The sequence below is a fragment of the Mirounga leonina genome, unplaced genomic scaffold, assembly GCF_011800145.1.
Source record: "Mirounga leonina isolate KUSES-001 unplaced genomic scaffold, KU_Mleo_1.0 Mir_178, whole genome shotgun sequence".
In the NCBI taxonomy this organism is placed as follows: Eukaryota; Metazoa; Chordata; class Mammalia; order Carnivora; family Phocidae; genus Mirounga; species Mirounga leonina.
In genome coordinates, this window is record NW_023270464.1 from 1,075,168 (window position 1) to 1,098,378 (window position 23,211).

General features: G+C 41.4%; 1 protein-coding gene across 2 annotated transcripts in view; it reads left to right on the forward strand.

Annotated features, from left to right (window-relative positions):
- The window catches only part of OCA2 (OCA2 melanosomal transmembrane protein), a 545,103-nt gene that overhangs the window by 331,936 nt on the left and 189,956 nt on the right, over positions 1–23,211 (forward strand). For both annotated transcript variants that reach the window (XM_035023928.1, XM_035023929.1), the window contains 2 exons: positions 3,116–3,175; positions 3,764–3,868. In XM_035023928.1, coding sequence (XP_034879819.1) covers positions 3,116–3,175; positions 3,764–3,868 — 165 coding nt within the window. The remainder of the gene's footprint in view (positions 1–3,115; positions 3,176–3,763; positions 3,869–23,211) is intronic.

A 23,211-nucleotide genomic window follows, 5' to 3' on the forward strand; every position in this document is an offset into this window, starting at 1 on the left:
AAAAAGCTTTTTTTTTTTTTCATTTTTTAAAAATTTTATTCTTATGTTAATCCCCATACATTACATCATTAGTTTTAGATGAAGTGTTCCATGATTCATTGTTTGTGCACAACACCCAGTGCTCCATGCAGAATGTGCCCTCCTCAATACCCACCACCAGGCTAACCCATCCTCCCCCCCCCGCAGAACCCTCAGTTTGTTTTTCAGAGTCTATCGTCTCTCATGGTTCGTCTAAGGTAAAAAGCTTTTGCACAGCAAAAGAAACAGTCAACGAAACAGAAATTATAAAATAGAAGCAAATGCAAAGCTCAGAGCTTAAAAAATATAACACTTTCATTAAAAAAACTTTATGGGTTCAATAACAGAATGAATTGGAAAGGAAGGAAAGGTCAGTGAATTGAAAATAGAACAATATATGTCATCCAGTCTGAAGGGGTTGGTTAAGTGTCACATATTTATTTCATTTGCCATTTTATAAAAGAGTTCTTATTAGATAGTTCTATTTTGATTTGATTTGACTTTTTTAAATTAAGAAACCAGTTACTTTGAACCGAGTTAGTAGATACAATGTTCAAGTATTTTTTTTTAATTTTTTTTTTTAAGATTTTATTTATTTGAGAGAGAGAGAATGAGAGACAGAGAACATGAGAGAAAGGAGGGTCAGAGGGAGAAGCAGACTCCTTGCTGAGCAGGGAGCCCGATGTGGGACTCGATCCCGGGACTCCAGGATCATGACCTGAGCCGAAGGCAGTCGCTTAACCAACTGAGCCACCCAGGCGCCCCTACAATGTTCAAGTATTTTGAAGCTTTTCCTTTATGTTGTCTTACACTGCATACCATGAATGTTGATATGTGGGTTAATTATATGATATTAATATATAAATAGATAGTTGTTTATAGGTTCACATCAAGGTGTGGACATAATACTGTGTATGTATATATATGTATGTGTATGTATATACTCATATATAATCATCTCTATTTGATATCTAGCAGGAAGTTTTAATCTGGTTTAGACCTCTGGCTTTTTTTTATTATGTTATGTTAATCACCATACTTTACATCATTAGTTTTTGATGTAGTGTTCCATGATTCATTGTTTGTGCATAACACCCAGTGCTCCACACAGAACGTGCCCTCTTTAATACCCATCACCAGGCTAACCCATCCTCCCATCCCTTTCCCCTCTAGAACCCTCAGTTTGTTTTTCAGAGTCCATCGTCTCTCATGGTTCGTCTCCCCCTCCGATTTCACCCCCCTTCATTTTTCCCCTCCTACTATCTTCTTCTTTTTTTTTTTCTTAACATATAATGCATTATTTGTTTCAGAGGTACAGGTCTGTGATTCACCAGTCTTACACAATTCACAGCGCTCACCATAGCACATACCTTCCCCAATGTCTATCACCCAGCCACCCCATCCCTCCCTGAGTGTTGCTGGAGTGGGGGGTGGGGTGGGAGGGATGGGGTGGCTGGGTGATAGACATTGGGGAAGGTATGTGCTATGGTGAGCGCTGTGAATTGTGTAAGACTGGTGAATCACAGACCTGTACCTCTGAAACAAATAATGCATTATATGTTAAGAAAAAAAAAAAAGAAGAAGATAGTAGGAGGGGAAAAATGAAGGGGGGTGAAATCGGAGGGGGAGACGAACCATGAGAGACGATGGACTCTGAAAAACAAACTGAGGGTTCTAGAGGGGAAAGGGATGGGAGGATGGGTTAGCCTGGTGATGGGTATTAAAGAGGGCACGTTCTGTGTGGAGCACTGGGTGTTATGCACAAACAATGAATCATGGAACACTACATCAAAAACTAATGATGTAAAGTATGGTGATTAACATAACAATAAAAAAAAGAAGGAAAAGAAAGGGGGAGAAAAAAAAATTCCTCGTATCAGTGAGATCATATGATACATGTCTTTCAATCAATAGTATAGAATGAAATAAAAGATGTGACTACATTTAATTGTGTTTTGCAAATTAAAAATTTTATTTATTTATGGATTATTATAAATCAGTGATTCTTGTCAGGTGGTCAGGGCTGATTTTGTGGCACCATTGGAACTTTTTGGAGACATTTTTGGTTGTCACATTGGGGACTGGAAGCCAGGGATGGTAAACATCCCACAATGTATAGGACAGCCCCTACAATAAAGAATGATTTAATTTCTAATGCCAACACTGCTGACTAGATTTATGAACAGAGTTATCTAAATAGATTTATCCTAATGATTTTCTTGATATAATAGCAAACTTGATTGAGAATTGTGATTAAAAAAAAAAAACAACCCAACATTTGGGTTCCACAGCTTTTAAATGAAGGCTAACCGACAGCTCTACATGTGGATAGGGAAGTTGTAAACTTGTATTTAAACATGGCCAAGCTGATGTTTTCAATATTTATAGTCATTCAGCATGGTGACATCACAGTACAAAGGCCATATTTGAGAGGTGCAAGGCAGCCGTGTCATGCCCACGTTTGGTTCTGTATTGGTGCTTACTTTCAGGATCCATCGTGGGCAGCAGAACATCCCTTCCCTGGCTGGGACGAAGGCAGCACCTGAGCAGGATAGCTCTTGCACTTACATCTCCTTCATCTAATCTTCTTTCCTACGTTTCCTTGGACACAATTTTCTCAATCTGAGTAGTACTGAGAAAATAGTTACATGCTGCAGTTAAAGAGATCTTTTCTTTCTTTCTTTGACAGTTTTAAAAACCATGCATTTTCTTTGATTCTTCTAAAACTCTGTGATGTTGAACTTCAAAAAGAAATTTGAAATGCAATTTACTTGAAAGACCTTCTATATGGAGTGACATTTCATTATGTACAGTTGAACAGTGCTCCTATACAGCAATCCTAAAGAGATGGTATTCCATTTGAATGTAAATTTAATGTGGACAGTAACACAAATCAATGAGAAATTCCTGCCTGTGGTATTGTGCTTTCTTTTCAGTGAATCTGTGCCTATCTGATAGTAAATTATTTATAGATTGTGTATTTGAGTCTGATCCTTTATAAGACATGAGAGCCTGAACCAGCCTTATGTTCACTTGTTTTCATTTTAAAGACATGTTTCTTTGAAAAAAATTCTCATCATATATCCATTTCTTCTAGGCACTGGCACATCTCCACTTAATAGAATATGTTGGAGAGCAGACTGCTTTGCTAATAAAGGTACATTAAATACTGCAATAGAATGTGCTTCAGCCACTGTTACTTTGATTTTGTAAAAAAAAAAAATCTGGTAAGAATAGGTCACAAATTATGTAAAAATTACAGCAGGGAACATTTTTTATCCTGTGTAGCCTAGAGATGAAGAGAGACTTTTTCCAAAGAATAAATAATTACAGATGCCTGCAATTTTGCTATTAGCTTTCAGTTAAAACCATCTAAGGAGAGCAATAGAGACACCAGTGTTAGTAAGTGAATGCACAGCCCCAAGGCTCTGCAGGGAGATAAGTAACCAGTGTGTGCTGCCACCAAGAATGGGGCTACCATTCTCCCCTCCCCAGGGGCTGGTTGGCTTGGGGGTGGCTGGGAATCACTCTCCTCAGTTTCTTGTAGACCCACCTGAGGCTCCCAGTATTAGCCAGGAAAGCCCAGGCTGGTTCTGTTTGCACACCAGGGTTTGCCTTGGTCTTTTCCTATGTGAAAGGAAGGACTGACAGCCCTGTGAGTCCCACATGTCCTACCATCCTCAGTGTGTGTGATTTATCAGTGCCGCTATGATACATAGCACTGCTATTATCTGCTCCTTTCCAGATGGTCCCAGAGGATCAGCGCCTCACAACTGCCATCATCCTGGTGGTCTGGGTTTCAGCCATTGCATCATCCTTGATTGACAACATCCCATTCACCGCAACAATGGTGAGTTGCACCATTCCTCCATGTGATAAGGACCCGACTTTCAGCCTGGACATGATCTGGGCCCATCAGAGGAAGCAGAGAATGAAACTTGTCCCTTTGCTGCGCTCATAGCTATAGAGGAGAGATATGGCAAAGCATGGGGCCAGCTGGGCCAGGGGTGCTGAGTCCACATTGCAGGCTGGAATCCATGGGCCTGCAGCTGCAAGGGGCAGTGCATCAGTAATTAGTTGTTTCAGGGTTAGCCCAACTGAGAGCTGCCACACCTCATGGAAAAGACAATCTGTTTATTTTTTTCTTTCTTAAAGAAAATTGTAAGATACCAAAGACAGGCTGGTTGAAGACATTCATCCTTTATTCCCCGTGAATACAGAAGCTGTTCTAACTGGCCTGTGTGGCTTCGAGTGCTTGGCTTGGGCAGGATTTTGAGTTCTCTGTGTGGTCCTGACTGCAGCTGAGATTGGGATACACATTAAAAGCCTTACTTATACAAGGATGATGAGCCCCATTTCTGCTGTGTCTTCTGACATCACTGATAGGTGTACGGCAGAATTGTGAATCCCTGGTGTGACAATGTAAAGGCAGGAATGGGAGCTTGCATATAGGAACCTGGGGTCCTGTCATGAACACCTGAGGTCCCAGGTGTGCTAAGCATATGTGAACACTCCTCATGACTGGATTCTGGACAGGGGAATTTTCTCTGTTCTTGTGATGTTGAGGGCCCAACTATACTCCTGCACAACAGCCTGTGCAAGGGGGCTCCCATGACATTCATCCCCTGGTATCACATTGAGAATCACGTGGGACCCTTGGGAGTAGAGCAGAGAACCTGGCAGTGAGAAGTAGGGCAGTGCTTCTCTCTCCCACAGGACCTTAGGCTGACCTGGCACTCGATGTTACTCACTCATTGCCTGAGATTGTCTGCAGGTTGGCTCTCTAGTTACCTAGCTATTATTCTTCCATAGTCTGGGTTTGGTAATTCTGAGCTGATTTTGTGGCTGTTATTACTTTATCATGAAGTCCTGAGTTAGAGAAGTTGCACAGATGTTGTAGAATGTCCTGGTTTGGGCTCAACAGGCACTGTCATAACTGTGGCTGTGATGCTGTGGCCCCACAGAAGGCCAAGGGCAGCGGCATTTCTCGAGCGGACTAAGGCAGCTGGGCCCTGGGCTTCTGAAATGCCAGGTCAGCTTGTGTGTGCCTTCCATTCTCAGATGAGGTAGTCTCCAGAAGACCCAGCGTGTGTGAACCCATGAGGCCACACAGTGCGGCCACAGCCAAACCCTGATCTGCCCTTGGGGCTCTGCATGTTATGAAGCTGCTACACCCTGCCTCCTGGGGAAGCTTCTAGGTTTCAGGACCCAGATCCTCTCTGGGAGTGGATGAGAGGGTACCTATTGTTAGAAATTTAAGCTCCTCCATTTTCTAAATATATGACACTTCTGATGTTTTCATTTTAACAATTAATTTTGTTACCTAAAATTGAAATTAAAAAAATCAAGAGAATCACGGAGGATAGTATAACCAATATCTGTATGCTAACCACCCGAAATGAGGAAATTCAAACATTCATTCTTTTTGCCTCGGGTTTTCTTGTTTGTTTTATTTTTAAGAAATAAAACATAGATCAACGTGACACCCTCTGTTCCATCCCTTAACCTCCAGGATCATGTCCATCCTTCCCTGTACTGAGAGGACTACCCCCATGAATCTGGGGCATATCCATTCCTTTGATGGTCCACTATGGAAGGGACCAAGGGAAAGATCTTGGCTTTGTGAGTCAACATGGACAGACACCAAATGCTGAGAGACCAAGGATACAGCTATTGCATAAATTGGCAGGCAGCTTTCTAAAACTGCCAAATCCGTTCTGTGACTCAGCAGGTTGGCAGGTGGTGTCCACAGTGGCTGCATCAGAGGAGAACATGGAGAGCCACCCAGGTCTTCACCTTAGTCTGGAGGGCCCAAACAGATCTGAAGCCACCTTAGTCTGGAGAACCCTAAGAGGTCTGGCTGGTGGGTGGAATTTTATGTTGGTGACATTCCCATGTTCTCAGCTTTGCTGTTTTCCTGGGGGCTGAACAAGAAGACCCAAGAAAATTTTGTGGAAATACTGTCAGGTCAATACAGGGGTAGAGATAGGTTTGCCTGCCTGTGGCCATCAGATATGCAGTGAACACACTGGAGCTGCAACCCAGGTCCCTGCTGCCCAGTGTGCAGAGGATACCCTGTTTCAGCCCAACCTCATTCTGCGGTGAGAACATGCTCTGGCCAAAGTCATCCTCCATGTCAACATGACACATGTCTGTGGAGATTTTAACATGTGTGGAAACTTCATTAAAAAGGGTCAGAAAGCTGATGATGCATTCAGCATTTCCAATGACTAGGAATGCTGGCAGACATGCTGGCAGGGAGACCAAGGCTGTGCCTGACAAGGTTGTGAGGCATCTACTCAAAGTTTCTTTAGAAAATTATGAGCATGATTCCATTATTCCAAGGCAGTGAGTTGGAGAGACAAAACAAAGCCCATCTCTTCCTGGGTGGTGTCTTCTCTCTGGAGTGTGTCTTTAGGTTGGGGGGGCATTCCTCCAGTAGGCATATTGTTAACTGTGGGCTGAGAGCGGCAGGTAGGAAGCACTATTCACATTTATTCATGGCATTTCTCTTCTTCCAATGGTCAGAGAAGAACACCAAATAATTTAGGAAATGCAAAAGACTTAAATTCTAACTGGCAGGATCATGCTATTGAATTTTTGCTTATTTCACAGTATCCAGAGTCAAAAGAACTAGATCATAGATGGGCTTATCTCTCTAATTTGGCTGGATGGGTCTTCAGTGAAAATTACAACATGAGCACAGCCAAGCTTTGGAAGAGCACCCCAGGGGTTTTTGGGATTAGATTTGCTCCTTTAAATTTTCCTTATTCCTTGGGCTCTCCCCTTCACTTTGACTTTTGCTAATCTTTAATGGTAATACTATTAAACAATTATATATATATAATTGTTATATATATAATATATAATAATATATATAATATATAATACTATTAAACAATTATAAACATTATTAGGTCAACTTAATATTGATATTCCATCATTGTTTAGGGCAATCAGAACAGACATGGAGCCTCTGAATCAGGAAGCTTGAAGCCCTCTCTCTCCTAACTCTCTGTGTCATTGTTAATTCCTCACTTGCTTGGGGCAGAGCGGGGCCCAAAGGGCTGAGGCCGTGGGAGGCACTGGGGGTTTTGGATGGTGGTTCTCTATCAATTGGTTTGGAAATATTTCCTTTTTGTTTTGTCTTTAATTTTTAATTAATTAATTAATTAATTTTTAAGTAGGCTCCACACCCAGCATGGAGCCCGGTGTGGGGCTCGAACTTACGACCATGAGAGGCAAGACCTGAGCCTAGATTAAGAGTCATACACTTAACTGACTGAGCCACTCAGGAGCCCCTTTAATTTTTATTTTTTTAATTGAAGTATAGTTAACATACAGTGTTATGTTTATACAATATAATGATTCAACAATTCTATACATAACTCAATGTTCATAGCTTTGAGTGTATTCTTTTTTTTTTTTTTTTTTAGTATAGTTGACACACAATGTTACATTAGTTTCGGGTGTAAAACATAGAGATTTGACAAGTTTACACATTATGCTGTGTTCACCACAAGTGTAACTGCCATCTGTCCCAATACATTCCTATTATTATATCATAATTATATCCTTTATGCTGTGCCTTTTATTTCCTTGATTTATTCATTCCATAACTGAAAGCCAGTATCTCCCACTCCCTTTCACCCATTCTGCCCAACCCCCTACCCTCCTCCCCTCTGGCAACCATCAGTTTGTTCTCTGTATTTTATAAACACATTTTATAAATGTATTATATAAATTTTATAAATACAGACCTATAGTCTGATTCTGCTTTTTGTTTGTTTATTCATTTGTTGTTGTTGTTTTAGATTCCATTTATGAGTGAAATCATATGGTATTTGTCTTTCTCGGCCTTAACAAATATTTCAATACACGGTAATTCCATTAACATCTGTGCCTCACCGTCCTTCCCCTTCCTGTCTACAGTTGATAAGGAGCTGTGGGAGCCACACATGAACTCAGACCTGCTTTTGTAGGCACCTTCTTAGGTCTCCCCAGTACATTATACTAGAGAATTTTTGGAAACCTGCAATACATCGTTAATGACTGAGAATTCCCTGACAACCTTTCTCCCTTTAAACCTTATCTTTTCAGCCTCTTTTGCTTGAACAGGAATTCTCAGGCTATTTTCAAGTTAGAATGTGATTATTCTTGTCCTGGATGTTGAATTCAAAGGATGGTAATTTATGCACATAGTTTTGTGGGTTTTCTCTGACTTCTTGGCTCCTCATCATTATCTGTATTATCATTCAGCCTTGATGAAAGTCAGTTTTTCATGGCATGTTCTCATGTACCTTTTTCCTTTAGGTCTTTGTAGTATCCTCCCTGCTAGCTGCCCTGCAGGAGGTGCTAGGGCAGAGGGCAGACTGCTGTAACCCCTGACAAAGAAAAATGCTCTTGCAGGGTATTAAAAGTCAGAAGCATTTCACATTTGCTTTTGTTATTTACATAATCTCATTTTGTTTTCATTCATCTTTTCTTAAAACATCCAGGATCAAAATAATGTGGAGGGTCGAACCTGGTCCAGCAGATTGCAGTTGGGTTTAATAACATGAGCATTTGTAGCAATTAACAGTTCAGGTTCTGGAGAAGGTGGGTCTGGACTTGGTGCAAGCTGAGAATGCACTGGGTTAGAGAAACAGAAATGATAGCAGCAGAGAGATGCTGTTTTCCCCATTAGATTGGCGGAGCTCCTGCAGTTGGATCACTGTGGTACTGGCAGGCTGTCAGGTAGGAAGTCAGCCCCTTGGGGCAGTGCACGACTTCCTTGGGAGGGGCTTCCCCCTTCCCAAAGAGAATGGCCTCTGAGGGGCCCTGCAGTGCCTAGGCTGAGGGTCCTTCACCTTCCATGACCCAAGGACTGACCTCTACACTGCCAGATCCTAGCTCCATGGCACTCCTTAGAAAAACAAGTCACACATTGGGGCACCAATAGCCTCAGAGAAGGTTGATCACAGCATATCCCAGAGACATAGGAAAACAAACAATAAATTGTAAGAACAGTCAGGGAGGTTTTAATCATTGAGCAAAAAATACTTTCTGGAACTAAAACCCATAACTTTTAAAAAATGTTGAATAATGAATTGAAGAAAAGTCAATGTTAGGCCTGAGTTAGTGGGTTTGAAGCCAAGTGAAAGAGCTAACTAAAAGTACAGAGCAAAAGTACAAAGGAACAGAATCATGAAAAAAGATAAGAGATTTGGTGAGACCCAGGAGACCAGGCATGGAATGATAGGAGCAATGATAGGAGTTCCAGGAAGAAGAAAAGGAATGCGTTGCATTGACAATGAGCAGCCCCTCCATCTCGAGTGGAGTCTGGGTGGCATGTACAAATGCATGCCTTGGCTACCCAGACCTGCCAAGTCAGAACCTGCACCTGGACAAGATGCTGGGTGACCACCTGCACATGTGCTGGGCTGGGCCAAGTCTTCATCGAGAGGTGTTCCCCTACCATTATCAATATGCCTGCCACTGCAGACCTACAATCCCACCCTCTCTACTCTCAGGATCCCCTGTGAAGATGCAAGCTGTCCTTAGTATTTGCCTGGGGCACATATTAAATCTCACATAAAAAGAATCTGACCAGGAGTGGGTAATTCCTCACAGGCCCAAGCACTTTCCCATCTATCAGAGATGGCTGGGACAAGTCTCTAGGTTGAGTGTCCAAATTTAAAGTCTCACCTGGGGCAGTTCGCAGGCATCAGCAGCAAAATGACAACCATCAAGAGTGCTAGTTGGGGATAAGTGAACACTGACCCCAGTGGTGGTGGGTTTAAGGAAGGCAGGTGGTAGAGAGGGTAGGTGTGGTGGATTAGAGGAAGAGCAGGTGTGCTGGGCCCAGGGAGAGCAGGTGTGGGGGTGCAGGAAGGGCAGGTTGTGGGCATAGAGAGAGGGCAGGGTGCACTGGGTCAGAGGGAGGGCAATACCTGTCTGGCTGCAATGCGTCTTCTCCCTGCAGGGAAGTAGGCTTGGTGTATGAACTTATTTGATTTTTCCAAAAAAAAAACAAAACAGGTATCACTATTTTTCTATGAAAAATTCTCAACTCTCAAATGTTGATAATAAATTCAAATTTCAAAACTGACCCTGCTGGCTTCTGCACTTTACATTCTCTTTCACAGAACAGCCTCTCCTCTTGGTACTCACTGTGAGGTTACACTGGGTTGTCCTAGGACAGCTGTCCACCTGAAAAGTGCTGTGCCTGCCCCTTTGGCATTGCCCTGTGCCCCAGAACAGCCCCTTGCCCTGAGAACCACTGCTGCTTCCTGTTGTTGCCTACCTGGGCCACCTCAGCCCCTCTCTGGGCATCTCCTGCCTCGTGTCTCTTTCATTCCTATAAGAGACAGCCTAGCCAGCCTCCCTTTAATTTTTAATTCTCCTGCACTCAGTCAGGAGCCATCCCTCCCAGGGTCCCGGATCAGATGCCCATTGTAGGGGTTAGAGGTCAGGCAGCAAGACATGTGTCCTCCTGCTCAGATATCTGAAAAAGAGCTTTATATGTATTTTAGATGAATTAATACTACAGTATTTAAATATAAGTGTATAGATTTAAAAGAATGATGAAATGCTTTTGTTTAATAATGTCAATATATGCTAGCAATTACATTCTTGGCAACTATTTTAAATTAGGATGACAAATTTTACCTATCAACTTAAAATGTATGAGCTAGCCACATTTTTTTTTTCAGAATTCCTTGGGGACAGCTGAAGTGACTAGCCCAGAGGTGGGCACTCAGCTGGTCTTCTTGTACAGTGCTGTGTGCTGGGCTGATGCAAGTAACGTTTCATGGGGTAAGGTGATGGCTGTCCTAGGATGACCCTGCAGCAATATCAAGAAAAGAAGTTGTTTTGTGCAGACCCAAAGCCAAACCAGCAATCTCAGGGGAACACAGAGTGTCTGGGTTCAGCACACCAGGCAGTGTGTGTAGCCCTGGCAGGCATCCCAATGGGCCTTGATGTAGGCAGCAGTCCAACCTCACCTGTGTTCCTCCCTGTGTTGGGGATCACTTGGGGTTCAGCTGGGATCAGTCCAAGCAGAGCCTTTCCCAACACCTGTGTGATTTTCAACATCCACTGGGCCATGATCCAGGAGTCTCTTAGTCTCTTTCCATGGGTCCTCCATTGTCTAGGACATCCATTGTCTAGGACTGAAAGCAGTTCACTTTGATGATGTATGGAAGATCTGGAAATTGATTTCCTTTATACCACCCACGTGCTTTAGCTCCCTTAAAGTCTTTGTGTACCCCCAAAGAGAAATGTAACCCAGTTCTGGACCCTGCTCTAGAGGTTGTTGTTGCTGATAACTTTGTGACCCAAGTCAACAGCCCTTCCGGCTGACCAGCCCTCCTTTACACTCTCTTTCCTCCTTAAACACCTATCTGTCATGACTATTATTAAGATTATCTCTGTGTAGGGCGCCTGGGTGGCTCAGTTGGTTAAGCGACTGCCTTCGGCTCAGGTCATGATCCTGGAGTCCCGGGATCGAGTCCCATATCGGGCTCCCTGCTCGGCACGGAGTCTGCTTCTCCCTCTGACCCTCCTCCCTCTCATGCTCTCTGTCTCTCATTCTCTGTCTCAAATAAATAAATAAAATCTTAAAAAAAAAAAAGATTATCTCTGTGTATTAATCCTCAACTCCCTTGCCTCTGTTTGGCTTCACAGTCTTCCTTTGGCTAAGTACCACCTGTTGCCAGGTTGAGCCTGTCCCCTGCCTCCCCACCCCACATGCACAGAGGAGCCGAGCAGCAAGCACCTGTGTTTTTGCCATCTTGCTCCCAGCCATAGCACTTCCGTCATGGTTGCCTGCCACACAACTTCTCCCTGGGCCTCATCCTCCCAAGACTCTTGACGACTTCTGCACACCTCTTATCTCTTTGAGCCTCCAGTGCCCTTCCCTTCCTTCCTAGCAGTTGATAACCTTGCTTCCCTTTGTGACGAGATAAAAGCAGTCATGTGGGAGGTTACACAAGCAGTGACTATTGTGGCTGCCTGGGGCATCCTACCTTCCTTCCAGTTATATGGCGGGGATTCCTATTCTCAGTGGAGGCCAGCCCCTCCACCTGGCACCAAAGCCACAGTTCTTTCCTGCATAATTTATTTTTCACTCTCCACTACATCATTCTTATCAAGATCTAAACACGCTGCCATCTCTCTCTCATGAAGACCCTCAGTGAGACACGCATCTCTGTGACTCCCTTCCCTTTCCTCTACTTCCTTTAACAACCAAACTCTTTGAAAGCACTATCTATCCTTGCCATCCTCGTCTTGCTGTAATCCCTCTTCATTTTCCTCTTGACCCCACTGCAAGACTTCATGGTATTCACCCTTGTGATAAATCCAGTGATGCTCCTGGTTCTCTTCTAACCTGGCCTGTCAGCAGCACGTGGTGGAGGCAACCTCTCTGCTCCTTGGGATCCTTTACATGTCTGGCTCCTCAAGATTCTTCTCCTATCTGTGCAGCCACTCCTCCTTGGTCTCCTTCCATAGGCCTCTTCACCTTCCAGCTCCCAAACACTGGACTCAGTTCTGGCCACTTCATTCCCTAGACTCATTGCAAGTGGTCTCATCCAAGCTCATGCTCTAAATTCCACCTACTCCTGGGCTTCTTTGGGGCTCAGGTATCCCAGTTGCCCCCTCACCTCTCCACTGAGATGCCTCCATTGAGGCATCTCAAACTTAACATGTCCCAAACCAAATCCTGATTCCATCCTTCCCCAATCTTCCCCACTTCCATAAAAATTTCATTTTCTCAGTTTCTCAGGGCCCCAAATCTTAGAACCAGCCCAAGCCCTTGCTCTTTCTTATAACATACAGCCAGCTGCCTTTTGAAACTTTTAAATATGGCCAATTTCCATAGTCTTTACCACTGCCCCCAAATCCTAGCCAACATTCCCCACCTGTGTATTGCAGTCACCTCCAAATTGTTCTGTTTCCACTCTTGCTCCACCCCCAAGCATCCATTCTCCACTGAGGAATCCCACTTCCCTCAGCACAACTCAGAGTCTTGCAGTGACTACATGCCTTACCGATCTGGCAACCATCACCTCTGATTTCACTTCCTATCACTCTTCTCTTTGTCCATTTAGCTCCAGCTACACTGGCCTTCTTAGCTTTCCTTGGACATGTCAACAAGCTCCTGCCTTAAGGTCTTTGTACTTTCTATTCTTTCTACCTGAGACTCTTTGCACAGATCATTAGGAGCTTGGTCTTGCCTCCTCATCTTATATTAAGTTTTCTTAAAATATTGCTCAGTACTAAAGTGATGCCCCCCTTATCTCCTTTGTGCTTATTTTTTCTCCATAGCACATAATTCCACCTAACATTGTGTATTTTACTTGTTTTGATCTATTTAGTTGCTTAATATTTACCTTTAAATCAAATTACACATTCATATAAAGTGCTAAATCAATCTAGAATTCTTATTAAAAAATAACACTTTTATATAACCTTCATCTCATCTCATTTTCTTGTGGAAAACTTTGTCATCATTTGCTGCTTTTTAATTTTATTTTTTGTTTCTTGAATGATGTTATCTGTGTTTCTACTCCTTCTGTGGCCTTGTCCTCTTTTGCCTGCGTCCTAGCATCTTTCCATTTGTCTCATGTTTGGAGAGGCAATGACTTCCTTAAGTTCAGGCTTTTGGTGCCAGATTTCATAAGGGATATTGGTATATAGTTTTCTTGTAGTGTCTTTGCCTGGCTTTGGTATCAAGGTAATGCTGACTTCATAGAATGAGTAAGGAAGTATTGCATCCTCTTTAGGTTTGGGGATACTTTGAGAAGGATTGATGTTAATTTTTCTTTAAATATTTTTAATTTAAAATGTTAAAACATTTCTTAAATGTTTTAAATGTTTTGTAAAATTCACCAGTTTGGAAGTGTTCCCTCCTTTTCAATATTTTGGAAGATTTTTTCAATATTTTTTTATTATGTTCAGTTAGCCAGCATATAGTACATCATAAGTTTTTGTTTAGTGTTCACTGACTCATTAGTTGCATATAACACTCAGTGCTCATCACCACACATGCCCTCCTTAATACCCATCACCTGGTTACCCTATCCCCCTACCCCCCTCTCTTCTGTAACCCTCAGTTTGGTTTCCAGAGTCCAGAGTCTCTCATGCTTTGTCTCCCTCTCTGATTTCTTCCCATTCAGTTTTCCCTCCCTTCCCCTGTGGTCCTCCACACTATTCCTTATGTTCAACATATGAGTAAAACCATATAATAATTGTCCTTCTTTGCTTGACTTAATTTCACTTAGCATAATCCCCTCCAGTTCCATCCATGTCAATGCAAATGGTGGGTATTCATCGTTTCTGATGGCTGAGTAATATTACATTGTATATATAGACCACATCTTCTTTATCCATTCATTTGTTGAAGGGCATCTCAGCTCCTTCCACAGTTTGGCTATTGTGGACATTGCTGCTATGAACATTGTGGTGCATGTGCCCCTTCTTTTTACTACATCTGTATCTTTGGGGTAAATACTTAGGAGTGCAATCACTGGGTCATAGGGTAGCTCTATTTTTAACGTCTTGAGGAACCTCCTTACTGTTTTCCAGAGTGGCTGTACCAGCTTGCATTCCCACCAACAGTGTAAGAGGGTTCCCCTTTCTCCACATCCTCGCCAACATTTGTTGTTTCCTATATTGTTAATTTTGACCATTCTAACTGGTGCATACAAATGGCTAACAGACACATGAAAAAATGTTCAGCATCACTAGCCATCAGGGAAATACAAATATTTTGGAAGACTTTGAGAAGGATTCGCATTAATTCTTGAAATGTTTAGTAGAATTCACCAGTGAAACTATCTGGTCTTGGGCTTTTTTTTTTTTTTCTTTTTAAGACTTTTCATTATTTACTCAATCTCCTTACTAGTAATGGGTCTATTCAGATTGTCTTTTTTTTTGTGATTCAGTTTTGGCAGGTTGTGTGTTTCAAGGAATTCATCCATTCCTTCTTGGTTGTCTAACTTGTCATATAACTGTTTATAGTAGTCTCTTATGATCCTATGCAATTCTGTGGTATCAGTTGTGATGTTTCCTTTTCCATTTCTATTTATTTGAGTCTTCCTTTTTTCTTAGTCTAGCTAAGGTTTGTCTCTGGTTTCCTTTTGCTCATTAGACACATTTAAGACAGTTGATTTAACATATTTGACTTATAATTCTAATGTCTGGGTTTCAGGGATGGTTTATGTCAAATTATTTTTAATTTTTTCACCTGCAAAGGAGCCATACATTCCTATCTCCATATGTTTTGTAATTTTGTTGTTGTTGTTGAAAACTGGGCATTTTCAGTATTATGTTGTAATAACCCTGGAGATTTAATTCCCCTATTCCTCAGGGAGTGCTAAATCTTGCTTGCTGAAAGGCTAGAACCATTCATTTCTGATTTTTCCAAACTTTTTTTTTTTTTTGCAAAGTGTGCATTTTTTTGTTGTGTGCAGCCATTGGTGTTTCTCTTCTATTCTTTCTATAGTAAAGCAGCATTTTGAAAAAATTTTTCTTGAGGGGGATACAAATAGTTTCATGAAGTCTCCTGGGATCTGTTTCATCCCTCAGGGATTAAAACAATGACCAGCATCTGGGCTGACCCTCAGGGATCAAAAGCAGTGGTCAGTAATCAACACACATACCCATTTTTGGAGGACAAGATCCTTTTTGTCCACCTTGCTAGCTAGAAGTTGCACATAAAGGTGGCTATCTGCCACAGGGCTGGGAGTATGGAGAATGGTAACCAGTATAAGAAAGGCCAAAATTAAATAGCTTCTTTTTAAATCTCTTCCCTGGCTCCTGCACGTGTTTGTCCACACTCCAGGTTTCCAGAATAGTTAAAGGCATACCTCTGAGACATTGTGGGTTTGATTCTAGACCACACAATAAAGCAAATATTGCAATTCAGTGAGTCAAAGGCATTTTTTTTTGTTTTTTAGTGCATATAAAGTTATGTTTATACTATATTGTAGCCTATTAAGTGTGTAATAGCATTATGTCTAAAAACAATGTACATTAAATAATTTAAAAATACTTTATTGCTAAAAATGCTAACCAGCATCTGAGCTTTCAGCGAGCCATAATCTTTTTGCTGGTGGAGGGAATTATCTTCATGTTGATGGATGCTGACTCATCAGGGTGGTAGTTGCTGAAGGTGGGGGTGGCTGTGGCAATTTCTTAGAACAAGAAAACAATGAAGTTTTCCATATCTATGGACTCTTCCTTTCATGAACAATTTCCCTGTAACATGTGATGCCCTTTGATAGCATTTTACCCACAGTGGAACTTCTTTCAAAATTGGAGTCAGTCCTCTCAAAATCTGCTGCTCTTTTATCAGCTAAATTTATGTAATAGTCTAAGTCCTTTGTTGTCATTTCAACACTCTTCACAACCTTTTCACCATGAGTAGATTGCATCTCAGGAAACCACTTGCTTTGCTCATCCATAAGAAGCAACTCCTCATCTGTTAAAGTTTCATCATGAGATGACAGCAATTCAGTCACATCTTCAGGCTCCACTTCTGATTCTTGTTCTCTTGCTATTTCCACCCCATCTACAGTTGCTTCCTCAGTGAAATCTTGAACCCCTCAAAGTCCTCCATGAGGGTTGGAATCAGCTACTTCCAAACTCCTGTTCATGTTGATATTTGGACATATTCCCATGAATCAAAATGTTCTTTTTTTTTTTTCCTGGATACTGTTTGGATTTTAATTTCTTTTTTTTTTTATTCTTATGTTAACCCCCATACATTGCATCATTAGTTTTAGATGAAGTGTTCCATGATTCATTGTTTGTGCATAACACCCAGTGCTCCATGCAGAATGTGCCCTCCTCAATACCCACCACCAGGCTAACCCATCCTCCCATGCCCCTCCCCTCTAGAACCCTGTTTGTTTTTCAGAGTCCATCGTCTCTCATGGTTCGTCTACCCCTCCGATTTCCCCTGCTTCATTCTTCCCCTCCCACTACCTTCTTCTTCTTCTTTTTTTTTTTTTCTTAACATATATTGCATTATTTGTTTCAGAGGTACAGATCTGAGATTCAACACTCTTGCACAATTCACAGCGCTTACCAGAGCACATACCCTCCCCAGTGTCTATCACCCAGTCACCCCATCCCTCCCACCCCCCACCACTCCAGGAATCCTCAGTTTGTTTCCTACAGTTAAGAATTCCTCATATCAGTGAGATCATATGATACATGTCTTTCTCTGTTTGACTTATTTCACTCAACATAATACCCTCCAGTTCCATCCACGTCGTTGCAAATGGCAAGATCTCATTCCTTTTGATGGCTGCATAATATTCCATTGTATATATATACCACTTCTTCTTTATCCATTCATCTGTCGATGGGCATCTTGGCTCTTTCCACAGTTTGGCTATTGTGGACATTGCTGCTATAAACATCGGGGTGCACGTACCCCTTCGGATCCCTACTTTTGTATCTTTGGGGTAAATACCCACTAGTGCAATTGCTGGATCATATGGTAGCTCTATTTTCAACTTTTTGAGAAACCTCCATACAGTTTTCCAGAGTGGCTGCACCAGCTTGCATTCCCACCAACAGTGGAGGAGGGTTCCCCTTTCTCCGCATCCCCGCCAACATCTGTCGTTTCCTGACTTGTTAATTTTAGCCATTCTGACTGGTGTGAGTTGGTATCTCATTGAGGTTTTGATTTGGATTTCCCTGATGCCAAGCGATATTGAGCACTTTTTCATGTGTCTGTTGGCCATTTCGATGTCTTCTTTGGAAAAATGTCTGTTCATGTCTTCTGCCCATTTCTTGATTGGATTCTTTGTTCTTTGGGTGTTGAGTTTGATGAGTTCTTTATAGATTTTGGATACTAGCCCTTTATCTGATATGTCATTTGCAAATACCTTCTCCCATTCTGTTGGTTGTCTTTTGGTTTTGTTGACTGTTTCCTTTGCTTTGCAAAAGCTTTTTATCTTGATGAAGTCCCAATAGTTCATTTTTGCCCTTGCTTCCCTTGCCTTTGGCAATGTTTCTAGGAAGAAGTTGCTTCGGCTGAGGTCAAAGAGGTTGCTGCCTGTGTTCTCCTTTAGGATTTGGATGGACTCCTGTCTCACATTGAGGTCTTTCAACCATTTGGAGTCTATTTTTGTATGTGGTGTAAGGAAATGGTCCAGTTTCATTCTTCTGCATGTGGCTATCCAATTTTCCCAACACCATTTGTTGAAGAGACTGTCTTTGTTCCATTGGACATTCTTTCCTGCTTTGTCAAAGATGAGTTGACCATAGAGTTGAGGGTCCATTTCTGGACCATTGATCTATGTGTCTGTTTTTGTGCCAGTACCATACCGTCTTGATTCTGACAGCTTTGTAATAGAGCTGGAAGTCTGGAATTGTGATGCCGCCGGCTTTGCTTTTCTTTTTCAACATTCCTCTGGCTATGCGGGGTCTTTTCTGGTTCCATACAAGTTTTAGGATGATTTGTTCCATTTCTTTGAAAAAAGTGGATGGTATTTAGATGGGGATTGCATTGAATGTGTAGATTGCTCTAGGTAGCATTGACATCTTCACAATATTTGTTCTTCCAATCCATGAGCATGGAACGTTTTTCCATTTCTTTGTGTCTTCCTCAATTTCTTTCATGAGTATTTTATAGTTTTCTGAGTAGAGATTCTTTGCCTCTTTGGTTAGATTTCTTCCTAGGTATCTTATGGTTTTGGGTGCAATTGTAAATGGGATCGACTCCTTAATTTCTTTCTTCTGTCTTGTTGGTGTATAGGAATGCCACTGACTTCTGTGCGTTGATTTTATATCTTGCCACCTGACTGAATTCCTGTATGAGTTCTAGCAGTTTTGGGGTGGTGTCTTTGGGGTTTTCCACATAAAGTATCATATCATCTGCAAAGAGTGAGAGTTTGACTTCTTCTTTGCCAATTTGGATGCCTTTGATTTCTTTTTGTTGTCTGATTGCTGTGGCTAGGACTTCCAATACTATGCTGAATAGCAGTGGTGATAGTGGACATCCCTGCCGCGTTCCTGACCTTAGGGGGAAAGCTCTCAGTTTTTCCCCATTGAGAATGATATTCCCTGTAAGTTTTTCATAGATGGCTTTTATGATATTGAGGTATGTACCCTTGATCCCTGTACTCTGAAGAGTTTTGATCAAGAAAGGATGCTGTACTTTGTCAAAAGCTTTTTCTGCATCTATTGAGAGGATCATATGATTCTTGTTCTTTCTTTTGTTAATGTATTGTATCACGTTGATTGATTTGCAGATGTTGAACCAACCTTGCAGCCAGGGATAAATCCCACTTGGTCATGGTGAATAATCCTTTTAATGTACTGTTGGATCCTATTGGCTAGTATTTTGGTGAGAATTTTTGCATCCATGTTCTTCAGGGATATTGGTCTGTAATTCTCCTTTTTGATGGGGTCTTTGTCTGGTTTTGGGATCAAGGTAATGGTGGCCTCATAAAATGAGTTTGGAAGTTTTCCTTCCATTTCTATTTTTTGGAACAGTTTCAGAAGAATAGGTATTAATTCTTCTTGAAATGTTTGGTAGAATTCCCCTGGAAAGCCATCTGGCCCTGGGCTTTTGTTCTTTGGGAGATTTTTGATGACTGCTTCAATTTCCTTAGTGGTTATAGGTCTGTTCAGGTTTTCTATTTCATCCTGGTTCAGTTTTGGTAGTTGATACATCTCTAGGAATGCCTCCATTTCTTCCAGGTTATCTAATTTGCTGTCATAGAGTTGCTCATAATATGTTCTTATAATTGTTTGTATTTCTTTGGTGTTGGTTGTGATCTCTCCTCTTTCATTCATGATTTTGTTGATTTGGGTCATTTCTCTTCTCTTTTTGATAAGTCTGGCCAGGGGTTTATCAATCTTGTTAATTCTTTCAAAGAACCAGCTCCTAGTTTCGTTGATCTGTTCTACTGTTCTTTTAGTTTCTAGTTCATTGATTTCTGCTCTGATCTTTATTATTTCTCTTCTCCTGCTGGGTTTAGGCTTTATTTGCTGTTCTTTCTCCAGCTCCTTTAGGTGTAGGGTTAGGCTGTGTACTTGAGACCTTTCGTGTTTCTTGAGAAAGGCTTGTATTGCTATATACTTTCCTCTTCGGACTGCCTTTGCTGCATCCCAAAGATTTTGAATAGTTGTGTTTTCATTTTCATTGGTGTCCATGTATTTTTTTAATTCTTCTTTAATTTCCTGGTTGACCCATTCATTCTTCAGTAGGATGCTCTTTAGCCTCCATGTATTTGAGTTCTTTCCGACTTTCCTCTTGTGATTGAGTTCTAGTTTCAAAGCATTGTGGTCTGAAAATAGGCAGGGGATGATCCCAATCTTTTGGTACCAGTTGAGACCTGATTTATGACCTAGGATGTGATCTATTCTGGAGAATGTTCCATGGGCACTAGAGAAGAATGTGTATTCCGTTGCTTTGGGGTGGAATGTTCTGAATAGGTCTGTGAATTCCATTTGGTCCAGTGTGTCATTTAAAGTCTTTATTTCCTTGTTGATCTTTTGCTTAGATGATCAGTCCATTTCAGTGAGGGGGGTGTTAAAGTCCCCCACTATTATTGTATTGTTGTCGATGTGTTTCTTTGCTTTTGTGTTTAATTGGCTTATATAATTGGCTGCTCCCTTGTTAGGGGCATAGATATTTACAATTGTTAGATCTTCTTGTTGGATAGATCCTTTAAGTAGGATATAATGTCCTTCCTCATCTCCTGTTACAGTCTTAGGTTTAAAATCTAATTTGTCTGATATAAGGATTTCCACCCAGCTTTCTTTTGGTGTCCATTAGCATGGTAAATGGTTTTCCACCCCCTCACTTTCAATCTGGGGGTGTCTGTGGTTCTAAAATGAGTCTCTTGCAGACAGCATATCGATGGGTCTTGTTTTTTAATCCAGTCTGATAGCCTATGTCTTTTGATTGGGGCATTTAGCCCATTTACATTCAGGGTAACTATTGAAAAATAGGAATTTAGTGCCATTGTATTGCCTGTCAGGTGACTGTTACCGTATATTGTCTGTGTTCCTTTCTGGTCTATGTTCCTTTTAGGCTCTCTCTTTGCTTAGAGGACCCCTTTCAATATTTCCTGTAGGGCTGGTTTTGTGTTTGCAAATTCCTTTAGTTTTTGTTTGTCCTGGAAGCTTTTTATCTCTCCTTCAATTTTCAATGACAGCCTAGCTGGATAGAGTATTCTTGGCTGCATACTTTTCTCATTTAGTGCTCTGAATATATCCTGCCAGTCCTTTCTGGCCTGGCAGGTCTCTGTGGATAGGTGTGTTGCCAGTCTAATGTTTCTACCATTGTAGGTTACATATCTCTTCTCCTGAGCTGCTTTCATGGTTTTCTCTTTGTCTATGAGATTCCTAAGTTTTAGTATTAGATGTCGGGGTGTTGACCTATTTTTATTGATTTTGAATGGGGTTCTCTGTGCTTCCTGGATTTTCATGCCTGTTTCCTTCCCCAAATTAAGGAAGTTCTCTGCTATAATTTGCTCCATTATACGTTCTACCTCTCTCTCTCTTTCTTCTTCTTCTGGGATCCCAATTTTTCTATGTTGTTTCCTCTTATGGTATCGCTTATCTCTCGAATTCTGCCCTCGTGATCCAGTAGTTGTTTATCTCTCTTTTTCTCAGCTTCTTTATTTTCCATCATTTCATCTTCTATATTACTGATTCTCTCTTTTGCCTCATTTATTCTAGCAGTTAGCGCCCCCATTTTTGTTTGCACCTCATTAATAGCCTTTTTGATTTCTACTTGGTTGGATTTTAGTTCTTTTACTTCTCCAGAAAGGGTTTCTCTAATAACTTCCATATTTTTTTCAAGCACAGCTAGTATCTTTAAAGTGATGATTCTGAACTCTAGATCTGACATCGTACTAATGTCCGTATTGAGTAGGTCCCTGGCAGTCAGTATTACCTCTTGTTCTTTTTGTTGAGGTGATTTTTTTGTCTTGTCATTTTGTGCAGAGGAGAATAGATTAATGAGAGAACAAAATGCTAGCAGAGTAACAACGTCCCCAGAAAATATACTCTAAACAAATCAGAAAAGACCTGAAGCAGTGGGAAAAGAAAGGGAAAGAGAGAAAAAGAAAAAGAAAAAAAAGAAAAAGATAAAGATAAAAACAAAACAAACAATACAAAACAACAACAACAACAACAAAACCAGAATGTGATCAAATATGATCAGGCTGGTATATAGATCAGTGCCACACACTAGATTTGGGGTGTATTTTGGTCTTTTAGAAGAAAGTGCCTCCCAAAATTTTAAAGAAAGAAAAACTTATATATGTACAAAAATAAGGGTTGATATGATGAAGGGATGGAATATGACTGGAAAAATGGAAATTATAAAAAATTTTATAAAAGGAATTGGTAAGAAGTTGTTTAAAAAAAGAAAGAAGAGGATTTAAAAAGAAAAAAAAAGGGAGAGGATGTGATCAGGCAGGGGAATAGAAAACACCATATACTAGAGATTTAGGGTATATTTTAATCTGTTAGAAGAAACTATCTCAAAATTTTAAAGAGAGAACAACTTATATATATAAGCCAAAAATACGGGTAACTACTATGAAGGGATAGAATATGACTCTAAAAATGAAAAATAAAAATGTTTTTTTTCAAAAAAGGGATTGATAAGGTGTTGGTTGAAAAAGGGAAAAAGAAAAATTCAAAAAGAGATAAAAAGACAAAAAGACAGTTAAAAAAAAATTAACTTTGAAAGACTAAAGAATCATGGTAAAAAAGCCATGAATTCTATGTGCAGTATTCCCCTAGCACTGGAGTTCTGCCGTTCTCATTGATTGGTAAACTTGGTCTTGGCTGGCTGTTCTCACTGATCTTCTGGGGAGGGGCCTGTTGCCGTGGTTTCCAAATGTCTCTGCCGGAGGCGGAACTGCCTGCCCTTGCCCCCTCCCGGCTAAGTAATCTGCTTGGGTTCGCTCTCCGGGGCTTTGTTCCCTTTGAGCTTTCCATACAGCTTTGGAGGCGGAGAGTGAAAATGGCGGCCTCCCAATCTCCGCCCCGGAGGAGCCGAGAACTCGGGGCCCCCCTCCTCAGTGAGCCCCCAGAGAAAAGCCGTCAGTCACTCCCGTCTCCCCGGTCTCCGGCTGCACTCCGTGCTCACCCGGCCTGTGACTGCGCGTTTCTATCTCTGGCACCCGACCCCAGGTGGAGTCTCCAAACCCAGCAGATCCCTGTGGTGCA